The sequence below is a fragment of the Pelecanus crispus genome, chromosome 11 (assembly GCF_030463565.1).
Source record: "Pelecanus crispus isolate bPelCri1 chromosome 11, bPelCri1.pri, whole genome shotgun sequence".
Lineage (NCBI taxonomy): Eukaryota > Metazoa > Chordata > Aves > Pelecaniformes > Pelecanidae > Pelecanus > Pelecanus crispus.
Window position 1 is genome coordinate 4,183,938 of NC_134653.1, and position 22,898 is coordinate 4,206,835.

General features: G+C 57.2%; 1 protein-coding gene across 2 annotated transcripts in view; it reads left to right on the top strand.

Moving 5' to 3' along the window:
* The first annotated feature begins 763 nt into the window (after positions 1-763).
* MAP2K3 (mitogen-activated protein kinase kinase 3) overlaps positions 764-22,898 on the top strand; it is a 33,878-nt gene continuing 11,743 nt past the window's right edge. The window contains exons 1-3 of one of the 2 annotated variants that reach the window (XM_075718381.1): positions 764-792; positions 21,689-21,721; positions 22,141-22,210. In XM_075718381.1, the coding sequence (XP_075574496.1) occupies positions 777-792; positions 21,689-21,721; positions 22,141-22,210 (119 nt within the window). In that variant the 5' untranslated portion in view covers positions 764-776. Of the gene's footprint in view, positions 793-16,584; positions 16,601-21,688; positions 21,722-22,140; positions 22,211-22,898 lie in introns of those variants that run through there. The other variant, XM_075718382.1, reaches the window with a different exon arrangement.

The following is a 22,898-nucleotide window of genomic DNA, read 5'->3' on the forward strand; positions in this document are numbered from 1 at the left end:
ATCGCGCTAGGAATTGCAGCCAGAAAACGGCACTCGTAATCTCCTTTTGGCTTCTTCAGCTGCATCGCTCACGTCCCGTTCATCCGCTATGTTCTGCAGCCCAGCTGGGGTTTTTGGGGGAGCATCCTCGCCCCCGGGATGTGCCATGGCACGTCGCTGGGCTAGGAGGGATTGATTCCTCAGTGATGCGGAGAGGAACAAATCCCCATGGATTTTTCAGCCAGACCCAGTGGGTAGTGTTAGGTTAATGGTTGGACTGGATGATCGTAAAGGTCTTTTCCAACCGAAACGATTCTACGATTCTGCGACCCACGGTGTGCAGCAGCAGGGACCCACGGAAGATGCGATGGCCTTGGCCGGTCCCAGCAGCGCAGCACCGGACCCCCAGCCCAGCACCACCCTTGCCTCCAACGCTCCGTGTCCCCATGCCCGGGGCGTGGGGCGAGGCGTGGCGCAGGACGGGGCCCCCCACGGCCCCGCTGCCGGCAGAGCTCCGCGCCCCAAACGCTGCCGGGGTCGCGCCGGTGGCGGGGACAGCACCGCTCTTGCGCCCGCCCGACTCCCTTCACCCTCACAGCCGTGCCCGAGAACCGCGAAGCTCTTCCCGCGGATGCTTTAACCACGCCTCCTCCCTGCTGCTGACCAATGGCGCCGCGCGGGGGGCGGAGCCTGACGGCCGTCGCCCCGCCCCGCCGCTCTTCCCCGCCGGCCGCCGCGCTGGGCCGGACTCCGCCGGGGCCGCGCTCTGCCCGGGCGCCGCGGGGCCGCCGCCAGCCATGTCCCTGCCCAGAGGTAGGACCGGGGCCGGGAGCGGGGAGAACGGGCCTGGGGGGGGTGCTCCGGGCCGGCCGTTCCCGGGGGGAGCGGGGCTGCGGCCGGGCTGAGCCGAGCCGCCGGCTCTGGCGTAACCCGCGGGGCCGGGGCCGTTGCCCAACCCGCCGGGCGTGGGCTCCCCGCTGCCGCCGGCCGGGGCTTCCTCTGCGTGGGGCCAGAGTGCCTCCCGCTGCCTGGGCCCGGCTGAGGGCAGCGCCGCTCCACGCCTGCAGCCCGGGACCGGGGGACCGGGACCGGGGGGCTGGTACCGGGGCTGGGACCGGGACCGGGGGGCTGGTACCGGGGCTGGGGCTGGGACCGGGGCTGGGACCGGGACCGGGACCGGGCCACCGCGTCCCCCTGCAGAGCCCGGGGCGTGTGTGCTGCGTGGAGGGGAAGGCGAGCAAGGGTCCCGCCGAGCCTGCGGGGCGAGAGGGGCGCGAAGCCGCCCTTGGCGTGGAGAACGACCAAGCCACGCACGTTTCTCCGCCGCCGGAGCCTGGCCCCCTCGGAGGAGCCACCCGCTGGGCGGGGTGGGCGGCTCGGAGCGGCGCGCCGGGCGAGGCGGGCCGGGCACGGGCACGGGCGAGGGGCACGGTGCGCTCCGGTGGCTGAAGCGCGGCCGCCGTCGGGCTCGGTGCCGGCGTGTGCCGGGGCCGCCGCGGCGGAGTTCCCCGCTGTGCCCGCCGTACGCGGCTGGCAAACGTGCCCGTGTGTCACGGGGGTTATTTATAGAGCATCGCCGCCACTCAGGTGGCCTGGTCGCCGTCCCAAGGTGAGCGCCGGCTGGCAGGCATCGGCCTGGGATGACACCGCCAGCGTGCCGGGATTGATGATGGGGAGATGGGGAGATGGCTCCGCCGGTGTCGCGGTGCTCCGGGAGCCGGTTGCATCAGCGCCGTGGGCGCAGACGGGACGGAGGAGGGAGCACGCAGAGTACGCTTGCTGCCTGGCTCTTATCACCGGAATAAAATTTGAGGGGTATTCCTTGCGCGGGAGTGATGCAGTGGAAACTTGAAGTCAGGAACCATGTGAGCAGATGAACGCACCTCGGCGTGACTTTTTCCCCCCTCCCCTTCTTCTAAATGATCCGTGTCTTAACCGGAGGGAATGTGGACCTGAGTTTCCTGTCTGCTGTGTAAGCAGGGTGTGAATCAGCAGTGATTTACGGTGCTGCTGAGCGGAGCTGCTGACTCACAGGTAGGAGCACATGCCCCCGGCCGCTGTCCCGCGTTGAAAGGGAGCAACCGGGCTTCTTAAAAAGGCTCTCGCCAGGACGCCGGAGCCCAGGCCTCTCTCTCCGCTCACGGGCGGCGCGTGGATGTGTGGATGGAGGGAAGAGGTGAGCCTGGCCAAGGCACCGCTGGTGCCCCGCGGGAGATGAGGCCTGAGCCAGACCCGGGAGGATTTCGGGGGAAGCAGTCTGGCTGACGGCAAAAGGCAGCGCCTGCGGGAGCGCCCGGGAGCGCGGTGCTTTCCTCGGAGGAAGTTTGGAACCCTTCTGTGTCTGCAGGTTTCTGGTTGCACGGGGTTGTTGGTTGCGACGAACCGGTTCATTCATACAATTACTCCTAATATCCTTCGCTGGAGGTGTCGCGCGCGTGCCGAGCGCGCCCGGTCTCTGCCGGCCCCAGCAACTCCGAGGCCCCATCTAACGCGAGCTCTTTTGCCTCTGTCAGGGCAGCATTCGGCACGGGGATTGATCCTGAGCGTGTATAACACACCTGCCTCTGCAAAGCCCTCTCCCCTCATCCTGCTAGCCGTCCGCCGTGCCTCTCCTCCATTTTGCATCTGCCTCGGCAGCGCCAGCCCTCCGAGCGGCTTTGCCGGCTGCCGCATAGGGATGCTCGTAGGTCCGAGTGCGTGCACCCGCTGCTGGGACTGCGGGCGCTGCTGGCAGCACCCGCGGCAGCTCCTTCTGTCTCTTCTTTCGGGCGGCCTGAATTTAAGCTAAATTTCCCTAATTTTCCTTCGGGAAATTCAGCGAGCAGTCTCGGGTTTCATTTTGCTGGTTGCTTTCTCTTCTCAGGCTTGAGTTGACCGTGGTAGTAAACGGAGGGTGCTGCATTGAAGCTATCAGGTTTGCTATTTCCATGATAGATGAGTACCATAACTCACCTGCCGTCATTTCGGCTTAGTCACGGGGTTGTCTCCTGCCTTGGGAGTTTTTGGGGATGCGCGTGGCTGGCCGTGACACGCGCGATAGGAATGGTGCTGGGCGAGAGCTTTGCCTCGCTCTGCGCTAAACATAGCTTGCGAGATAAACACCTTCTGGGGATTATGCAAAGCTTAGGAAGGATTTCGGCTTTCTTCCTCTTCCCATTGCTCGTATCTGCTTGATCCAAATTATCTCGCAGGATCAGGTGTGTGGGAAGACATCACTTGGTTTCTGCGTTATCTTGCACTGTCAAAGTCTGATGTTTACTAAAATATGTAAAAGCTCCCTGTTGTCTCAGGTCACCAAAGCTCCCTCGAGCTGCGTTTCATCAAATGGGTGCCACTGAGGGAAGGAATCGCGTGCAAAGCTCCGGAGCTGCCCCTGTGTCGTCCTTGCAGAGCTTGGCAAGGGATGCAGCCTCTAGCCGCAGATTGCAACACGTGGCTGGTTCTGGGCATGATTTTCTAGCAAAGTCTACGTGTTTTTCGGTGAAATGGATGCTGTGAGGGGAGGGGTGTTGTGTCCGAGAGGTTAAAGCAGAAGGGGAGGAAGCCTCGAGGAGTTTGCAGCCTTTGGGTGCGTGCAGAAACGTGGCGGAGGGTGCAGGGTCTGTGTTTGACTCTCGGCGTACAAATCCAGGCTGCTGCCTTTCCCGTGGGGCTCGAGGCATTTTCCGCGTGAAGACCTGTGCGCCCATCGCCATGGCTGTGGGCTGCGACTCGGGTGGCTGCCGGTGCCCGGGAAGCCCGTCCTGGAGGGGCAGGCAGGAGCGTGCTGGCGGGGCGGTGCGCGTCTCCTGAAAATGGGGAGTTTGCTGGAGAAAGCAGCCGTGCAGCTGCGGGGAGTGAGGATGCATGGATGGGGTCTGGAGGGAGAAATGCTGCTTGGCCTCCCCTGGGCTCACCCAGCGCCGATGCTCGAGTAATTCAAAAGCGAGTCCTTCTCTTTAGGGGAGAGATCTTCCTGCAGGAAGATAGGTGCTGTTGGGGAGAGGGGGCAGGATCCGGCTGGAGCCCGGCTGTGTTTCTGGGGAGGCGGTTCTCCTTCGACACCGAGGCTTAGAAAAATCAGCGGTGAGAAATGCCGGAACCCGGGGATGAAGTGGCACTTGTTCTGGTGGCACATCTATTCTGGGTAGGTAAATAAGTGGTGGGGACGGGTCCCTCCCGCGCCCTGGCCGTGCCCTCCGCCGGAGCACGCCACAGTTAATTCAATTCAGTCGGCTGTGAATCCTGTACTGTCTCATTTGCCGTTCACACTTTTCCTGCTGCCAGCCCCCAAAAAAGGCAGTTCTGCTGAAAATACATTTGGGGCCGTGACCTGCAGAAGCAGGGCTTCGGCTTCGGGCTCTCGTCGCCTCCGGGCAGAGCAGCCACCAGCCTGGTGTCCCATGGGTGTGCGTGGGCCGGGGGATGGCAGGGCTGGGAGCTCTGAACCCACGGAGCCAGGTTTTTATTTGAATTCTAGTTGAAGCATCACGCAGCTTGCACGCGATTAATAGTCACAGAGCACAGCGCTTTGCTCCTGCCCTCCTCCTCATGCTGCTTTCTGCTAGCACAACGGTGGGCACCTGGAAAATATCATGTTGGACGTGCTAAATACTTAGCTATGCTTCAGCGATCCGTTTCCCTCCCTGGAGGGATGCTCCCCTGCTTTTTTTCAGTGGATAATGCTTCTCCCTGAAGGCTGCTGCTTTTATTTTCCAGCTCTGGGCTGCAATCCAGGGCTGAGCTGGAGTTTTTGCTTTGCCCCCGTTGTTTTGCAAAGGTGGTCGTTGCTGGAGGAAACTCCGATGTGCTTTGCAGGGCTTCCCTTTGGGTGCCTGGGAATGGGTGCAGGTTTCTGGTCCCCATGATTTTGTGACCCGAGAAGCCACCGCCGCGGACGTGGGGCTCTGTGGGTTTTTGGACGGAAGATGGTTTTCACTGGTGTTAATAAGGCACTGCCCGGGCAGGCTGTTAGGCTGGGGAAGGAGCTGGGAGAGGAACTTGCGTCGGCCAGGGAGATGATTTTACTCTACCAACAAAAAGTTTGGGGTTTTACTGGCGTGACTCAGGACTGCTTGTGGGTACATATAGAGCTAGACCTACCTGCCACCTCTTCTGCTGACAAAACTCTGTAGTGCAGGTCGAGTGTTAGCCAGGGATTTTGAGCGGGGCAGAGAGGATTTTTTTATGGTAGAAACTGGAAGTTTCTGTTCTTTTTTCAGCCTGGGAGATACCCCATCTCCCCACAGCCTCTTATCTGTGTGGGGATGATGCTGCACTGATCTCGTGGCAGCGCTGTGAGTCTAAATTTTCGTCGCCCCAGGGAATACCATAATTACTGGGCACTACTGTACCTATCTCAGATATCACGGTAGCGTCTTGTGGCCCCAGCTGCCCTCGGTTTGCAGTGGTTCCGAGTCTCTGCTCCCTTCTCTGGAGCTGGGACGGGGCTCCCTGCCTGCACCTTTCTCTTGCAGCTGCTTCTTTGTCCAGCAAAAGGCTGGAGCAGAGTTGCTGCGTGCGAGGGACGCAGTGGGTTGTGGGTTGGCTAAGGGGAAGGGCAGGATTTGGGGGGTCTCGTGGTCCCAGCGGGTAGGGGAGGGAGGGAGGGAATCGCTGCCTAATGCTGGGCGAGGTTCTGGACCTGCAGTGGCGGGGAGGTGGACCCTCTCCAGCATTCTTTCCCCCCTCTAATCCTACGCTGTGTTGTCCACATGGTTTAATTAATCCACGGGCATAATACCACAGGGCTCCTTTGTGCACTGTCTACTCTGTCGAGCTTTTGCAAGAGAAGATGGACAGCACTTTGCAAGAGCACGTCCCTTTCAAGCCCCGGAGGCTGGTGGGCTTTTCTGTGTGGCATGATTGCCCTTGTGCGCCGCTGGATCCAGCACAGGGGGAAATGGGGAATCACTTGAATCATGGGCTTTAAGGTCAGAAGGGAGGATGGCGAGCATCGTGCTTGGCTGGAGGTCAGGGCGTTGCTTCCAGGAATTACTGCAGCCGGTCCAACAGCTTTTGGGCGAATTAAGCCAGATTGTGTAAAAAGACACCCGATCTTGTTTTTGAAGACATCCAGCGCTGGAGTTCGGTTTCTCCGAACTGTGAGTGTCGTGACCTCGGGGAGCTGTTCGGTGCGCTGGGGTGTGGTGCAGCGGGATGTCTCTGCCCTGCCCCGGCTCCCTCCTGTCCCTGGGAGCGATGGCTTTATAGCCCCGCTCGCTGGGAAGCGAGGGAAGGAGAAGCGGGAAGGTGATGGCCTGGCTGTTACCTCCTCCTCGGGGAGCTGGCAGGGTGCAGGAGGGGCTGGGAAGGGTCCGGCACCCACCGGGCTGCCGCAGCCTCCGTCCTCCTGCCTGCACTGCGCTCTGGGAGGTCGCTGCGGATCTAGGTCTGTCCCATGCTCTAAGCCTTAATTTCATCATTTCAAGTGAAATGCCTTTTTTTTTTAAAAAAAAAAAAAAAAGAGAATTTTCCATTAAAAACATAACTTGAGTGGAAGAGGAGGCAGGATGAGAAGGAGACAAAACTTACAGAAGTTGTTTGTAGAGCATCCACCCTTCCTCCCCCCTACGCCACCACTACCAAAGAAAAATCTAGTTTTGGAAAGGAAGAAACCTCCAGAGTGCTCGATACAAGTAATTTCCCATCAGAGGCTGCTAACCTTAGCTGTGGTTTGGCACTGGCATCGGCCTGACTGCTCGTATCCGATGAACCTCTCTGAGGATGCCGGTGGTGCTTGGACCCTCTCCTCCCCGGGAGCTGCCGGTTGGGCAGCAAGTGTCCCTTGCTGCGGGGCATTTGTGCCTTGCTTGTCTCATCTCCTGCCTTGATGGTGCCTGTCCTGTCTCTTAGGAGACTTAAAAGCAGCTTTTAACGATTGTATTTCATTCTCGTCTCGGAGATTTCCAATAAGGAATGCACAAACCCCTACAGCTGGGATGGGGTCTGCCGGTGCCGGGTGCCGGTGGGACTGGCGATGCAATGACCCGCGGTGCAGGGCAGGGGGACAGGAGGGGAAGAAGCTCGTCTGCAGGGCTTGGCAGGTGACAGTCATGTGTCTGACAGATCATAAACATGCAGGGCTGGTTATATGGGCCGGGGGTGGTTTAGGGGAGGATGACGAGGTTATCTAGGGAGTGTCAGCTTGTCTGGGCTTGCAGGCCAGTTAGATACTGCTTTGTGGTGCATGTATATAAATTCCCTCCTAGCCCAAATCTCACAGGGACGGCTGGCGAAGCAGCCTGTCTGCGCTGGGGGAGTTCCCTACGGTGGCTCTGGTGCTGGGCAGCCCTGGCCATTTTTACTGGTGTTAGTGGCAGCCCTTTGAGATGGCAGCATCCTGACCTGGTTGCTGGAGGGCATTTGCCATCCATCTCAAAGCAGCTGGAGCAGATGTCCTCTCCGGCTGCGTGCATCTCTCCCTGCAGGAGACCCTTCCCTATTAAAGGTGGTGAAGGGCAGGCACGCTGCGTGGTGGAGGTATTTTTTGCTGTGGGATGGAGATCTTGGTTTACTCGGCGTCGGAGTGACGAAGTTGAACCTTGAGAGGGAGATGCTGGAGCGGCAGAACGTGCAGCCCCGAGGACCGGCGAGGATGGTCCCTCTGAGTCAGTCCTGAACGTGTGCCCCACGGCGCAGGGGGGTGTGTTGTCCTGAAGGATGTCTTTGCAGCTCGTCACTAAAAATGACGTGGCTCTTTTTCTGCGAGCCAGATGTGCTCACCACCAAGGCTTTTTAAGAAAGCTGCTCTGCATAGTTAAAAATCCCCTGCCGCTGCGGACCGCTTGGTTTCTCTCCTGACGTGCTGCCAAGTTGCATCTCAGCCAAAGATGAAATGATCTGGTGCTGATGCGTTGCTTGGCTCTTCTTTGTCATCTTCCAAGCACCTTTAAAAGGTGCTTGTGGGGGGAGGTGGCAGGCTCAGCCCCACGTGCCTGTTTGTAAAATCCCGTGCTTGCACCCAGAAAATCCCTGCCGGCACAGGGCAGGGCAGCGCAAGGCATTTTTGCGCATGTGCGCGTGTGCTCAGCTGGCTTTCAAGGTTTCCCTGGTCCCCCACAACTAAAATCATCCACCCTGTGCTGAATCCGGACCCGGCTTGCTCGCCATGCTCCCTGCCAACCACTGTCCTGGTTGGTGAGAGCTCGGTGGTCAGAGGACCCAAAAGATGTGAGGGTGCAGAAAGGAGGGTGTGGGTGCTGGCAGGGTGGGAGGTGGGTGGCGATGCTGCCAGGGGACCGGCACGGACCTGTACCAGGCTCCGTTCTGCGCTCTGGCTGTCTCTCTTTGGCAGCACCCATTTTCCTTAAGGCTGGAAGCAGCCGCACGCTGCCTTAAGGCTGCCAAAAAAGGTGGTGGTGGTGGTGGGTGTTTTAGATCTGCTGCTTCTACAGCCCCCTGTGTTAACTCTTCATTAGCATCTGCAGCCCGTTTCCTCCAGGTTTTTGGTTGATCCCTGCGATCGCTTGGCTGTGAGCATCGCTCGCCTCGAGCATCAGTGGTGAGCACCGGGTGCCGGAGCACGGCTGGCACGGGGCAGGGCTGGGGTTCTCCTCCGAGCCCAGGATACCCGCGGGGCTGTGCTGTGGCCAGGCTGCCTCTTGTGCTCTCAGAGACTGCTCTCTTGCCCAAGAGAAACTTGTTGCAGGTATTAATTACGCCTGCCCCTGCCTAGTTTGTTGAAGGATGTCTGGGTGGTGAGAGTAAAGCGGAGGCTGGAGGAGGTGCCTCTAGAAATCACCAGGCAGAAATTGGGGGTGAATATTAATTGAAACTCTTATCAGCCTCGCGTGTGCTTTGCTAAGGTGCTAGAAAACGACTCAGCTTTTCCTCCAGCTGCTCTCCTGTACGTGTGGTTTCCTTTTCTGTGTATATTCCAGGTTGCTGCAAGAGTTTACCCTTAATTTTGGATCCACAAAGAATTTCTCGTTCAGTAACTGTGGATTTCCCCGTGGGGTTTTACAGTCGCAGCTCAATGAGGGAAACCGTGCGTAACCGTTGCAGGGAAGGGAGCCAGCGTGCGTTTCCCTTTATCTTGAACAGGTTTGACATTTCGCACGTCTCCTTCCAGCTCCTCTCCTCGCCGTTTCGCGTGCCGCCCTGCAGAGCACTGCTCTTTTCCCCAAAACGCAGGTGTGAGGCTCGCTCTTTGGGGATAAAGGGGATTTAAAAAAAATTTGATATTTCTTATTTAAATGGAAATGGTTCTTGGAAGCCCTAAGCATGCCCCATGAGAAGCTGCAGGCTGAACTGCACTGAGTCACAGCCTGCGAGCTCGTGAGCCGGATGCACTGGGACCAGCCCGTCTGCGGAGACTTCTCGCTTCCTGGGACGGAGTGACGGCTCTTTAATCCGGCTTTACTAGGAAAAGCCTGCAACGCTCACTTCCCCCTGAACATCGGAAAAATTGCAGTGTAATAGGTGGATTTGGGCGAGGGAGGCGAGGAGTGAAAAAAAGGGGTGGTGGTGGGGAATAAAGCCCACCCGGAGGGAAGCAGCGGAGCGAGGCTGTGCCCTTCCTGCCGGCTGCCACGTGGGATCACAGCGGCGAAACGTCGCCCGTGGAGCCCCTGCCTTTCCCGGGCACGAATCAAAGCTGCCCTGTGGGTACTGGGCAAATCCGCCGCAAAATAGGTGTTTTCCCCATGCAGAGCTGTTGCAGCCTCAGATAAGAGCCCGCGGGAGGGGGTGGTGGAGGGCTGTGCTGGGCAGCGGGGCTGGCGGTGGTTTTCGGTGTGCTGATGGTCCAGTCTTTAATTGGGGGGGGGGCGGATTTTTAAGCTTTGCAGCAGGGAGTTTGGAGGAACAAAGGAGAAATGTTTGCAGGTGACTTCTGCAAAATGTGGAACTTAGCAAGTATGCGATGCTTCTCTTTATATGTAGATCTCTCTCTCTAAGATAGATATATAGATATATCTTCCTTTAACTTCCTGAACCGATGAGCGGCAGGAGCTGATTTCATGGACCGGCTGGATGTGGGACGTGTTCTGGAAATGTGGACATACATCTGTCCTCTGGGGCAGAGGAACAGCGATGGGAGAGCAAGAGGTGTGCGGTGCAGGTCAGGGGGATGGCGCGGTTAATGCCAGGGAAAGAGGCTGCGGGTCCGGCTCGCTGCGGCTGAGCTCTCCTGGGGGTTTCAGGACCCAGCTCTCCACTTGCTGCACCAGCCCCTTCTCCCGGCCCCTCTTCATGTGGGTCACGGGGACCAAATGGGTTGCCTGCTGCCTTTCTTGACTTGAGAGCGTTGTTAGTGGTTGAGAGTGAAGCTTTTCGGCTGGGCGCTGAGGTTTGTGTGTGGTAAAAGGCTTTACACGGAGATAAGGATGAGCGGTGGCCTGAGGGGAATTGGACAGTCTCAATTCTCTGGCTGCTCTCAGTCTGCGGTTTTTCTTTGTCTGATCTGAGCCGGGGAGGACTCCTGCCACCCCCTTCACCTCGTGATGAGGTGGATTTTTCAATCGGAGAAACTCAGTGGAGAAACTGGGGGCTCTATCTAGCTGTGTCTGCTTTGCACCAGCTCTCTGGTGGGATGAACCCTTTGCATTTGTGTCTTCTGCTCAGTTCCCCGGAGCAGGGAGGGGAGAGCGTGAGAGAGGCAGGGAAAATGGATGGCACCAAAGATGCACCAAAAAGAGCAAAGAATTGGTGTGGGACAGCAGGAGACATAGGGGGGTGTACCGCAGCGCTTGCCTGCTGCTTTCCGTAAGCTGCTGGATTGGCACCCAGCTCCAAAAGAAATAATCCAAGGTTTTCCCTGCTTCTCCAGCCTGGAGACGTGGTGCCAGGTCACCGCTGGAGATTGGAGGTTTTCCTCTGAAGATGCGCAGGCTTTGTCTGCCCGAGCCACTGCAGCATCCGTGGGGCATCCTGGGATGGTGGAGAAGCTCCTGAGCCGTGCCTGGGTGCTCCCTGGGTTCCTGTCTCAGCTGGGGAGAGTGCCTTGGCATGGATGTAATTGGGGAAAAACGTGGTAAAAATAGCAGATGAGCTTGTTGGGTCTGTTGGGCGTAAATGTGCGCGTTGGTTCGGGCAGGCGGAGCGCGGGGTCGGTCCTGCCTGTGCCGTGCCGTGGCTGGCGATGATGGACAGACCTGTTCTGACTCCTGGATCCCCCCCAGCTGAGTTTGCAACATCTGCGGTGAGAAAGCAGCCCCAAAGCATGTGAACTCTGCAGGCTCGGTCCCGAGTCACTGGAAAGCAAGAAACACCAGGCTGCAGGATGTCACCCTCCAGGTCCCAGAGGGTAACGTCACTGCGAACCATCGCGGCAGCTGCCTGCCCTGCTCTCCAGCACAGGTGCTGGTCTTGAGAAAATCCTGCCTGAAGTCTCTGGGCCAGGGAAGCACCTGGGTTGGTCTCTTGTTCTGCCCCTCTCCTGGAGCAGGCAGCTGCGGATATCGAGGCATTCCTTGGGTGGCTTTTTCTTTTTTTTCTTTTTTTTTTTTTTCCCTTTTCCCCTCCATAAATCCATTTTCAGAGCAGGTGCCTGCTCTGTCTTACATCATTTGCAGAGATGAAATCACTCTGTCCCTGCCCAAAATAAATTGGAGGGAGGATGGTAGAAAGCTAATTTTTTTTTTTTTTAAAGAATTGCATTACAAGCAGAGAGGGAATACTTTGCTCTCTTGCCAAGTTTACAGAGCTTTGGGGACACCTGGAAGTATTTGAATTGCACCAGTCTGGATAGAAAAAGAGTGTCTATTGACTCTGGAGTTGAATTACAGCTGACAATTAAAAAGTCAAATGATTCTTTTCCTTTTCCCAGAAAGAAAAAAAGCTAACTGTGTGCCTCCTGTCAAGCTGATCTATTCCAAAAATGGTTTGAGTTTTTTCTCCCATCAGGAAACTGTCACCAGCTGGTCAAATCAATTCCAAACAGGTTTTATTTTTTTTCATGGCTTTGCCTATGGGCTGAGAAATCAAAGGGAGGAGCATTGCGCTGGGGGCGGCTGGGTACCCGCTGGCAGGCAGATGGGCACAGGTGACAGTGGCTCTGCCTCTTCCTTTTTCTCTGTTTTGGTTTTTGGTTTGTTTTTTTTTTTTTTAATCTTAGCATGCTCTTTGCCTCTCTCTAAGCACCGTCTCCTTTGCCTTCTCCTAACAATTAAGGCGTTGGGGCTGGGATTTCTTCCAGCCTTTTGTCTTGTGGCGGCACGCCAGCGTCTGCAGCCGAGTCGGTGCAGCCCGTGCCGGTCCCACGAGATGGCTTGTAGCCACGGGTTTCACGCTGGCCGTGCATGCTGCAGGCTGGCCGGACCCGTGTGCCGCCCAGCTCCGTGGTTCCTGACGAGCTGTGGGTTGGGTTAATTACCCATCCCAAGCGTTTCCCCACCGCCCCCCTGGCCTACCCTCGGTGGGTCCATGTTGGCGTTGCGCTGAAGCTGAGCTTTGAGGATGTGTCGCCTCTGCCGCTGCTTTTTTGGGGGAGAAAACCCAGTCGGAGCGATGGATGCGAAGGAGACGGTCTCCAGCCCTGCGGAGGATGCTTTGCCCGCACCCCGGCTCGGTGCCTGCTCCAGAGAGGTGCCCCTGTGACCGTAACCACCTCCACGCTGGGGTTTTGCACCAGCTCTGGTGCAAAGCAGCGCGGCTCTTGGCACGTATGTAGCGTGTCCTACAACGGCATAGTGCATGTGCCAGCTGGCTGGTGCTTTTAAGCTTCCTAAAGGCAGTCTGGTCTCTGCTCGTGTGGGCTTCTCAGAGGGGAGCCTGTGTGCTCCATCATCACGGAGCTGCAGGATAGCGAGCTGCCACCTGGGAACAAAACACAAAATCAAACGTTTTTTCCAGCCCTCGGGGTTATGCAGGTAACCTAAAAATACAGCTGGAATGTAACTGGGTGGTGACATCCTCCCGGAGCTGCCGGCAGAGCCGGCGCGGCTCGTGGCGGCGTTATCTGGCCGGTGCACGGAGGCCGGGTGTGGCTCCGAGCCCCAGAGGTGGCCGGGCAAATGTCAGCAGCTTTGGCTAACGTGCCCGTCCCCAAATCCCTCGCTGGGTACCAGGGGGTCACACCCTTCTCCCTTGCATCGGTGTCCCCCTCACCCAGCCCCGGTGGCACCGTCGGTGTGACATCCCATTCTGCCGGGGGAGGCGAGCCCTGCGCCGTATCGGTGATTGTCCCCAAGCACCGTCCGAGGGGATGAGAAAGATGACCCTGTTACCTTTCCGATTGGATTCGGTTCAAAGGCTTTGTTTAAAAATAGAGCTGCCGCAGAGTTTCCAGGCTGCAGGTCCCGTGCACTGCTCGGGCACGTGGGGCTTTCCCGTGGGACGTGCAGCTTGTACACGGAAAGGCAAGCGCATCCCGGGCTTGGGGCAGCGGCTGCGTTGCAGCCTTGGCCGGGGAAACTGCTGCAATTCCCGGTCGGACAGCGAGGTGCAGCGGGCAACACGGCGCTGGGACAGCGCGGCCAGCTGGTGCGTGGACTTTTTTCTGATCAGAGGGAAAGGAGTATCCCGTGAAAATCACCCCTTCTCCAGGTTAGGCAGTGACTCTTCTTTCAGGGCAGGTGAAACCATTAATTTTTTTGCTCAACCCCAAACACACACCTATAAAAAGCTCCTTGCCAACCCGAAATGGGGTATTTAGGCCACATATGGCTGCACCTGGAATACTGTGTCCAGTTTTCGGCCCCTCAGCACAAGAAGGACATTGGGGTGCTGGAGCGTGTCCAGAGAAGGGCAACGAAGCTGGTGCAGGGTCTGGAGCACAGGGCTGGTGGGGAGCGGCTGAGGGAGCTGGGGGTGTTCAGCCTGGAGAAGAGGAGGCTGAGGGGAGACCTCATCGCTCTGCAGCTCCTGACAGGAGGGGGCAGGGAGGGGGTGCTGGGCTCTGCTCCCAAGTCACCAGCGATAGGATGAGGGGAAATGGGCTCAAGCTGCATCAGGGGAGGGTTAGATTGGATATTAGGAAAAATTTCTTCATGGAAAGAGTGGTCAAGCATTGGAACAGGCTGCCCAGAGAGGTGGGGGAGTCCCCATCCCTGGAAGTGTTCAAAAAACGGGCAGAGGTGGCACTTTGGGACATGGTTTAGTCTAGTCTACCCTTGACTGGTTTAGTGTGGACTTGGTGGTGTTGGGTTAATGGTTGGACTGGATGATCTTAAAGGTCTTTTCCAACCGAAACGATTCTACGATTTCTTTTTTTGCCGCTCGCGGCAAAACTGCTCTTCCCTGGTCCCCGGCTGCCATGGTGACCCGGCCTTAAGCAAACCGGCCTTGGGAGACGCTGCCTCTCTGCAGGGGAAGCGTGGGGAGAGGGGCCCGGCGGCATGGGCAGGGTGCTGCGAGGGGCCCGGCATCATGGGCAGGGTGCTGCGAGGGGCCCGGCGGCATGGGCAGGGTGCTGCGAGGGGCCCGGCATCATGGGCAGGGTGCTGCGAGGGGCCCGGCGGCATGGGCAGGGTGCTGCGAGGGGCCCGGCATCATGGGCAGGGTGCTGCGAGGGGCCCGGCGGCATCGGCAGGGTGCTGTTTGAGCTCGTTGCTATTTTTAAGGGTGTGCTCTTCCACTTACTCGAGCCAGCCCACTGGCAGGAGGCTGCTGGGAGCGATGGGAGCGTGGCTGCCATCCCACCGGACCCCGGCTCGGCCCCGGCGTGCCTGGACCTGCAGCAAGTACCTTGACTTCTCCCCGGCGCAGGATTTGCTCCCCTGGCTTCCATCCCCGGTTACGGGGTGACGTCCCAGCCCAGGGGCGTGGGGAGGCTTCGTTAACAGCAGTGAAACACCCGATGCCTTTTGTTCCTCCGGGATTACCTGTAGCGTATAAAAGGCCGGATGATTAATGTCAAATGGCGTGCGTCTTGCAAGGCCGGGCAATTCCTACCATGTCAGCAAACTTTTGAAAGAGGTGCCAATGGTGAGACTTGAAAGGATGCTTGCGTTTGGGTTTGGTTTTTTTGGTTTTGGGGTGTTTTTTTTTTTCCCCTTCTTTCTTTTTTTTTTTTTTTTTTTTTTTTTGAGATGTTGGGAAGCTCTGCTTTACACCATCCTTGCTCCTTGGGCGCTAAAACCCAACAGGACTAATTCAAAGGAAATCGTGTTTTCCATCCCACCCGCTGGGTTAGGGACTTTCTCCTCCAGAGCAGCACTGACTTCCTGGGTGTCTGTAAAAATCCTTGGAGCCTCTTATGCCTGGGTCGGGGAATTGGCTGTCAAGCCAGCGAGTTAACGACGGGAGGACGGCGCAGCATCGTTCTCCCCGGGAGTGCTGGGGACGGGTGCCAGTGGCTCTCGGTGCCATCTGCGATAGCAGCTCCTGCGTCAGCATCCTTTATGTGCTGATGATCTGTGCCTGAAACTATACCCTGGGAGTGGAAATGTGCCGGAGAAAATATCTTCCGCAGTCCTTCTGGGGCTTATATAAACACTATTTAAAATTGGAGTCACTCATTATGTTGGTATGTGCATTTACCTTGGCCTCTGACTTTTCTGCCTGCAAATGTGGATGGCCTGGCACAGCCTACAAGTTAGGGAATAGCTCAGGAGCGAACCGGAGGCATATTTTCTATAATTAGTTTAAGGTAAAGAAGCTGGTATGGTATCTTCCCTCCAGGCTGACAGGGAAGTCGAAAACAAAACTGCAGCCCGTCAAAGCCGAGTCTGGCTTTGATCAGGAGTGTCAGCGCTGGCTTCTGCCGGGCTGGTTTTGAGGGAAAGGGGAAGAGCAGTGATACTTTGCCACGGCTTTTCTTGCATGCGTTTGCAGAGAAATGAATGATTTTTTTTTTTTTCCTCCAAGCCTTCATCTATTTTCCCTTGCTATTTAGCAGCCAAATCCATGCAGCAATTTATATTTTGCCGCCAGAGATGCCATCTCGGTTGTCACCCTGGAATAGCTGCTAAGCTCTGTGCCGGTATTGTCATGGAACAATATTTCTGCTATTTGTTGTGGTAATAGTTGTTAGTGGCAAAGCAATTAGCGTGTCACCTGCAGCATGAAGAAATGCGACCTCTTTCTATGCCGGCACCCCCTCGGTGCCCGAAGCAGCAAGCGTGGGCTTCCCTCGGCTCCAATGAGCGGCTGATGCTGGGCTGTCCTCGAGCAAGGGTCGCTCCGGTGGGATGCCTGGGGAAGGGGGCTGGAGGAGGCAGGAGCGGGCTCTGCCTCTCTGCCTTGCAGGCCGGGTTTGAATGGTTTAATTTGTCGGAAGAAGACGCGTCCCACCGGGATGCACTGTAGCAATCCAGTGCTTCAATGGCTCCCGGAGCTGGCTCCCCCCCAGTTTCCTGTTGACGTCATCTGCTATTTCGCTGCTGCAGTTTTTACAACTGTTGAGCTTTCAAGGGTAATCGGAGCTGAGACCGGCCAACCTCGGCAGCTGCCGATGAGGGAACGCGGCGCTACCTTCCCCGTCTCCCGTCGCTCGCCTTCGCTGCTGCTCCCAACCTCGCGGACCCCCGGGAGCCGGGGTCGTTGGGCGAGGAGAGCCGCGTGAAGCCGGCGAGCGCTTCGGGCCATGCATTCCCCCCGAAAATAATTATCGGTGCTTGCAAGAAGTGCCGTGTGCTGGATCCTGCGGGATTTTTTTTTTTTTTTTCACCTCCCTCCTCCAGCCCGCCCCCATCCTTCTCTTCTGCCAGGCGTGCCGGCGCTGTTCTTCATTTCTGGGAAACCATGGACAAGAAGCAAGGTAGATGTTGCAATTTCCAAAACACGTGGTGGGGGAGAGTGAAGGGCTGATTCTGGTGCTAAAAGGGGCCGTGTAACTTTTTTGGGTCAATCCATGTGGTTTTACTTCTGTCTCCTTGCTTGGGTGGGGGGTCGGTGTTTGCAGCTGGGGATCTATTTTTAAAGCACTGGAAACTTGCATGCTTTGTGTGGGGTTGAAACACTGGCATCTTAATTGTAAAAGGGAAAAAAAAAAAAAAAAATCTAGCATGGCTAAAGGAAAATATTTGGAGGGTAAAGCTAGCTCCTGGCTCCGGTTTTGGTTGCATTCCTGGGATGCAGGGTTTTCCAGCAGCTCTTGCGTGGTCGTCCCCTGCTAAAAAGCCTGTTGAGTTGGAAAGGCGGGCGCCCACGGCAGTCAGGAGCTCTGATTCAGCGCAGGCTGGCAGGTTGTTTTAGGGCTGCAAGGGGCTTTTTGTGAAGCATGTTTTTTTCCTCCTCCTCGCTCGCTTTTTTTGCAGAAGTGGCGAGCGCGGGGCAGCGATGACCCGCAGTGAGCCCCTCTCTGCAGCGGGACCTTGGCGGGCCGATGAGTGACAGGTTTCAGCAGGTTGAGAGCCCTTTTTCCACTTCCACAGATAGCTTTTTCCACTCTCAGCAGTGGAAAATAGCACAAAGTGTGCTATGAGGAGCTGGCTCTCATGACCAAAGCAATCAAATTCCCCTCTCTGCTTTGCACCCTGCCTCTAATATTTTTTTTTTTTCCTTGATGCTTTTTTGTTCCAGCTCTTCCTTTGCAGCAGGGCTGGGATCCACAAAAGCAGCCTTTTGCCCCATCCATGGCATTTGACTCTCCTCCTCCTCGGATCGAGGAGAACCAGGATGCATCCAAAACATTTTCCCCAGCACTAACAAAGCGGCGCGGCTCTGGAAGCAGCCTCCAGTGCTGCAGCCGTCCCCAGGGCTTCACCTGGGGCTGGAACCAGAGCCCGGGGGAGGCAGTGGAGAGGTTTAATTTCAAAGGTCGGCTCAGGCAAATAGTTTTATTTACAGTTCTTTAGATTGTCCTGTTTGTTTCTCTCCGCCCATGCCAGCGGAGTGGGAAGGATAAACCTCCTGGGGAGAGGTGCAACTTAATAGGACTGAAGTCGGTGGCGAAGACAGGGATTGAGATGTTGAATTGAGCAGTTCCAGGAAATGTCTGTGTCAGTTCTTAGCTGGTGGAGGTTATAGCATGAGAAAAAAAATTGTTAGGCTTTTTTTTTTTCTTTAGGAGGAAATGGTTCCTTTCTTAGCATAAAGGATGCAGTTACGTGCCTGCAGCATCACGTGGGTTACAATCTCGTCCCCACCAGGAACTTCTGTCAGCTAATTTTCCCCTGCCTGGGTGCAAGGCGCTGTGCCGCGTGCCCCCGCGGCCGGCAGCCCCTTCCGCTGCCCGGAGCACCGCACCGGCAGCGCCCAGCCGTCCCACGTGCTCAGGGCTGGCAGCAGAGCCCTGGGGCTTGCAGGGGTAACTGGGACATGTCCCCACGTCGCCTTGTCCCGCTGCTGCCCTTTTGCCCACGTGGAGGGATCTCTAGAGGGGGGCTGTGTTGCTCTGTACTTGCAGCCACCCCTCTTGCAAGGGCCCAGGGCCCTGGGAAACTAGCGTGTTTCCAGGATTTTCAGGTGACATAAACCGTTTTTCACGTTATAGCAATTCCTACTGGGATCCCAAACGTGGGAGAGACAGTACCAAGGCCTTGCTGGTGAGAAGGAGCTGACAGCCGCTGCCTGCGGGGGCTAAAAGCAAATGCTGCTCTGGGATGCGTTTGGGACAGAAGGGCTTGAATTGCAAGGTCTTGTCGTGCCCATCCCACTGCCTTTTTGTTCCTCCCATTTTCTTTTTCTTCCTCCACCCTCATTCACCCTGAAACAGTGCGTGGGCTTTCTCTGGGGGGCTGCAGAGGCTCAGGAAGGAGGTCCCGTCCCGGAGGGTGATGCATCCAGCTCTGGGGCTTGCAGCAGGCAGCCCAGCAGCCTCCGGGCACTTGGGGAGCGATCGCTGGGCTGTGCAATCGTGGGGAGGCTCTGCCGTGCTCCCACATCCCGTGTCGGGGCTCTGCCTGCCCCGAGCACGCTGTGCAGAGCTTCAGGGCAGGACTGCTGGTCTCTTTTTTTTCTTTTCTTTTTTTTTTTCTTTTATTTTTTTCCGGGCTCTGCTCAAGGGGAAGTGGTGCCTGCCCACTCAACCTCTGCTGAGCCGGACCGACGCTGCTGCCGCAAGCAGCGGGAGAAGCTTGTAGCAAGAAGCAAGAGTTCAGACCAGCCTGCAGGGTGCTGGAAAGCTCGTGGCAAATTTTGGGAGAGCCGTAACAGGCGAATCCAATCTCGGCTCCCCCGGCTGCAGGGCAGCACCACAGCTGATTTTATTCCTGCAGGCATGGGCTGAGCTGGGTTTTTCACCAGCGTAGGTGGCCCAGCCAGAGCCTGGGAGGGGTGGCAGGATACCTCCGGTTTAATCAGTGCTTTTTCAGGTTGGAGCTAGGAAATGTGTTTTTGGGGCTAGGTGTGACAAAGTGGGAAGGGGATTGTCACTGACCCTGGCAGTACGATGCTGGGAAGTGAAGGGCAGTGGTTTGGGGGTACAGGGAAGCGGGCTGATGTGCAGGACCCCCGTTATAGCAGAGTTCACAGGGGGTGACCAATGCACAGAGATGTCAAATGACTCCTGTGTGGTGCAGGGGGTCTGTAATGGGAATGTCCCCATCCCTCACTGCTCCTCTAACCCGCGTTTCCAAATCCTCCTGCCTGCGAGCTTGGGCTGCACTGAACAACGCGCCCCATTGATTCCCGACCCCGGGCTGGGTGCTCCCAGCTCCCTCTGGCCTGGCGCTTGCAGCCAGGGCTAAGGAAGGGCTGACGCCGCAGCCTGCGGGACGCCTGGCTCGGGGAGCGTGTGGACCCTGCTCCTGCCGCGTGAGTCACCGTGCTGCGGCCGGCGCTGCCAGGGGAGCCGGCGGCACAGAAGGCGCTTTGTGCCGGCTGTGGGATTACTATGGCAATTGGGGAGAGGGAGAGCAAACAGATTAAGCAAAATACCAGCTGGAATGGGGGGCATTTCAGGGCTTGGGGTAGAGGTCTGGCTGGTAACTGCCTGGGGGGACTGTGTGCAAACCGCTGTCTGTGTTTCGGAGCAGGTCACGGGGCAGAAATGCTTAGTGCAAGGCTCCCAGTCAGCAGCGAGCTAAATCCATCCCCCGGGATGGGATGGGTGCCCACGGTGAGCTCCCCAACTTGCCTGGGTGCAGAAGGGCTCTGGGGACCCATAATTCTTAGGTTCTGCGTTCGGCCCCCCCACACTGAATCGCGAGCGGCTGGGTGTGGGAAGGGGAGGCATTTCTAAACCTGCGGACGGCATCTTTCCTTTGGCTCTGTTTTGCATTTGCTCCCGTTGTTGTTCAACTTATAAAGTGTCGTGAGTGGGCATGCTGGGCTATTGATAGTCGCCCTTCCAGCCCTGCTGGGTGGGCGATGGGGAAGGGAAACTTTGCAGGCTCATGAATTCAAAGCTGTGATTGCCATGACATGGTCAGGTTTGCAGCCGAATGGGATTGGTTTGGGGTGGAGTGGTTTCATCACATCGCTCCTGTAGCTCATGGGAACTGTGCTGGTCCCGGACCTTACGGGCCAGCTCTGATGCGGGAAAGGTGGCAGATATGGACTGATCCGTGCAGATTTCCTCAGCAGGGAGGGACGCTGCTGGTCCTGCAGTTGGGACCTTTGCAGTATCTTGCAGACCAGCTTTTACCTGCAGCCTGAGTGAGGTTTGCATTTAGGGAAGGACAGGACTGGAGAAGTGGGTTTCAAGCACCTGTCTTAGCTGAGGCATCTGGAGGTGGCAGGGGACAGGGATGGGGACAGGGGCTCTCTGTGCTGGGAATATTGCTGGATGTGTATCGTCCTTCTGTCTCATTGCCGCTGGCGCGGGAGCTCTTGCGTGGTGCTGCATCTCCTGCTGAAATCCCAGCTCCTTGCCTCTCCCCTCCCTTCCCCGGCAGCCTTCGGAGTGCTGGACTTTGTTCGCACGCCTGTTCCCGGGAGCCAGGCAGGTAGGAGCTGTTTTGAAGGGCTGTCCAAGGCCACGCTGAACCGTCTGCTCGCAGCCTGGTGCCTGGAGCACACCTTGCTGTTTGTGCTTTTTAATGCCTCTTCCAGGCCTGTGCAGCCAAAAGCACCTTTAGCTGCAAAGCGCAGCTGCCCCCTTGTCTCTCTTGGGGGGATCAGGAGTTCGATGCTCTCAGCTGTATCACTTCAGCCCCCATCCCAGCCCCTCATGGTCTGTTTATTTTCCCAGCTGGGGCTTCGGTGAGCAGCCTGGGGCCTGCAGCACCGCAGGCAGCTGATTCTCAGCCCTGCGCAGCTCTCCTCTGCTCACTGCTGCCTGCTGGCCCCCCGTGCTGGTTATCTATTGGCCCTGGAGTTTTATCTGCAAGTGTTTCGGCCTGCCCTGGACCTGCCTGAACCCCGTTTCCCTCCGCAGCAGTGGGTTATGTCATCTCAGTGCTGTTTGGAGCTGGGGAGGAGCGAGAAGAGGGCATCCTCTCGCCAGTCACTCCTTGTCTGGCAGGGTCTCAGCCTCTGCAAGCCTGGGTTTGTGGCCGGTTCACTGCTGGCTCTTGTAGTCAGCTCCTGTCTGGTTTTGCCCTGGTTTCCCTTCGTTGCATGTGGGGTGTCCCCTCTCCTGCTGGGACTACCTCCTTGATTTTGCTTGAGGTCTGACGGCTGTCACCCTCCATGCCAGATCTGACCCAGAACAGGTCTGGCTCTTCCCAGGAAAGCCTGGGTGGGGACCGGGGGGATGTGGGGCAACGAGGAGCTGGACAGGGAGTGTTTTTGGGTGCCCTGTGCATCACTAATGGCGTGGGGACCTCTTGTGGCTGGAGAAATGGGGATCGGGCCAGGCTTTGCTGGGCTGGGCTCCGGCAGCCCGTCTGCATCGCTCTGCCTGCAGCGCAGCCGGGAGGGCTCTCCCAGGGCCCTGCATGGGACCGTGAGGGGTGCAGGGTTGGTACACGGTGGGTCTGGAGCACGAAGGCTGAGCTGGTGTCTCCCTTCTCTCTTTCAGATTCCAAAGGATCCTTGGAGCCGCACAAACCGGGTAAGTGCCTGGTGGAGATCACAGCTTTAACCCATGTCCTGAACATCAGCAATTAAAATCCCCAAAGAGAGGGGACTGTTAACAGCCACGAAGGGTAAAGAGCATTTTTCGGGTGTCTGAGGAGTGCTGCAAGGCAGCGCTTGGCTGTGAGACTTGGAAAATGGTCTCTGTCAGTGCACCCCCAGGTATTTCCACAGGCAAGCGCTCGACAGGGACATTGAGACCTACATGTGCTTCTGGCTCTTGCCTGAGATTTTGGGCAAATGGTTGTGAGCGCTGTGACCTTCTTGTCATCTTGCCATAGCTGCACGGCGTAGGGGATCCAGGCCCTGCCTCCCCTGCCTGGCTGCAGGCAAGAGGATGCTTGAAGGAAGAAAAGTAAAAACACCATTTGCTCACAGGTGCATCTTCTTTTCCAGTGAAAAGCAAGAAGAAACGGGAACTGAGGATAACATGTGTCTCCTTCAAACAGCCTGTTGCCAACACAACGTAAGTGTGTCTGTTGCTTAAAGCCAGCTGGCGGTTCTCCGGAGCTGGATTCGGTGCCGTCTCAAGGGGAGCGGCCCATGAAGACTTCACAAAATCAGCATAGTTAATTTTTTTTCTCTTAAGCTCTGGCTTGCGGGTGATGAGAAGGAATTACGTACGCACATGTGTGTGCAGATGCATGCATGGCGTGTGTGTCTCTGGGAGGTGCCTGTTTGATTTGAAATGGCTGAAAGGCAAAGGCTAGGAAGCTGCTGGGATACTCTCCTCGGTTTTTCTGCCGTGGCTGTGCTGATGCCAAAGGGCAAAGACGTGGAGAGAGCAAATCTGCCCGAGGGAAGAAGAGGGGAAAGTTTTTAGTGCAGAGGAAGAGAAGAGGTGGCGGCAGGTGGATCACGGCAGGAGCAGGGGGGTGAGGGCTGGGGGATGCTCTGCGTGGCAGGGCATCCTTCCCCTGACCTGTGTGTCAGGGCTAGTTTGAGTTGTTTGCAGCTCCTTGCCTTGGTGCAAGGAGGACACAGACATCTTATGTTGTTGCGCTGCTTGGTGCTGGGGGCCGGTGCCCAGCAGTGTCTCGGGGCACTGGAATTTCTGCCCTGTTTGCTTCGTGTGGCTGATGCTTGTTATGCTCTGAGGGAGAGCCCAGGGTAGTGGCGCTTGGTTTGACAAAGAGCAGATGGCTAAAATTCCT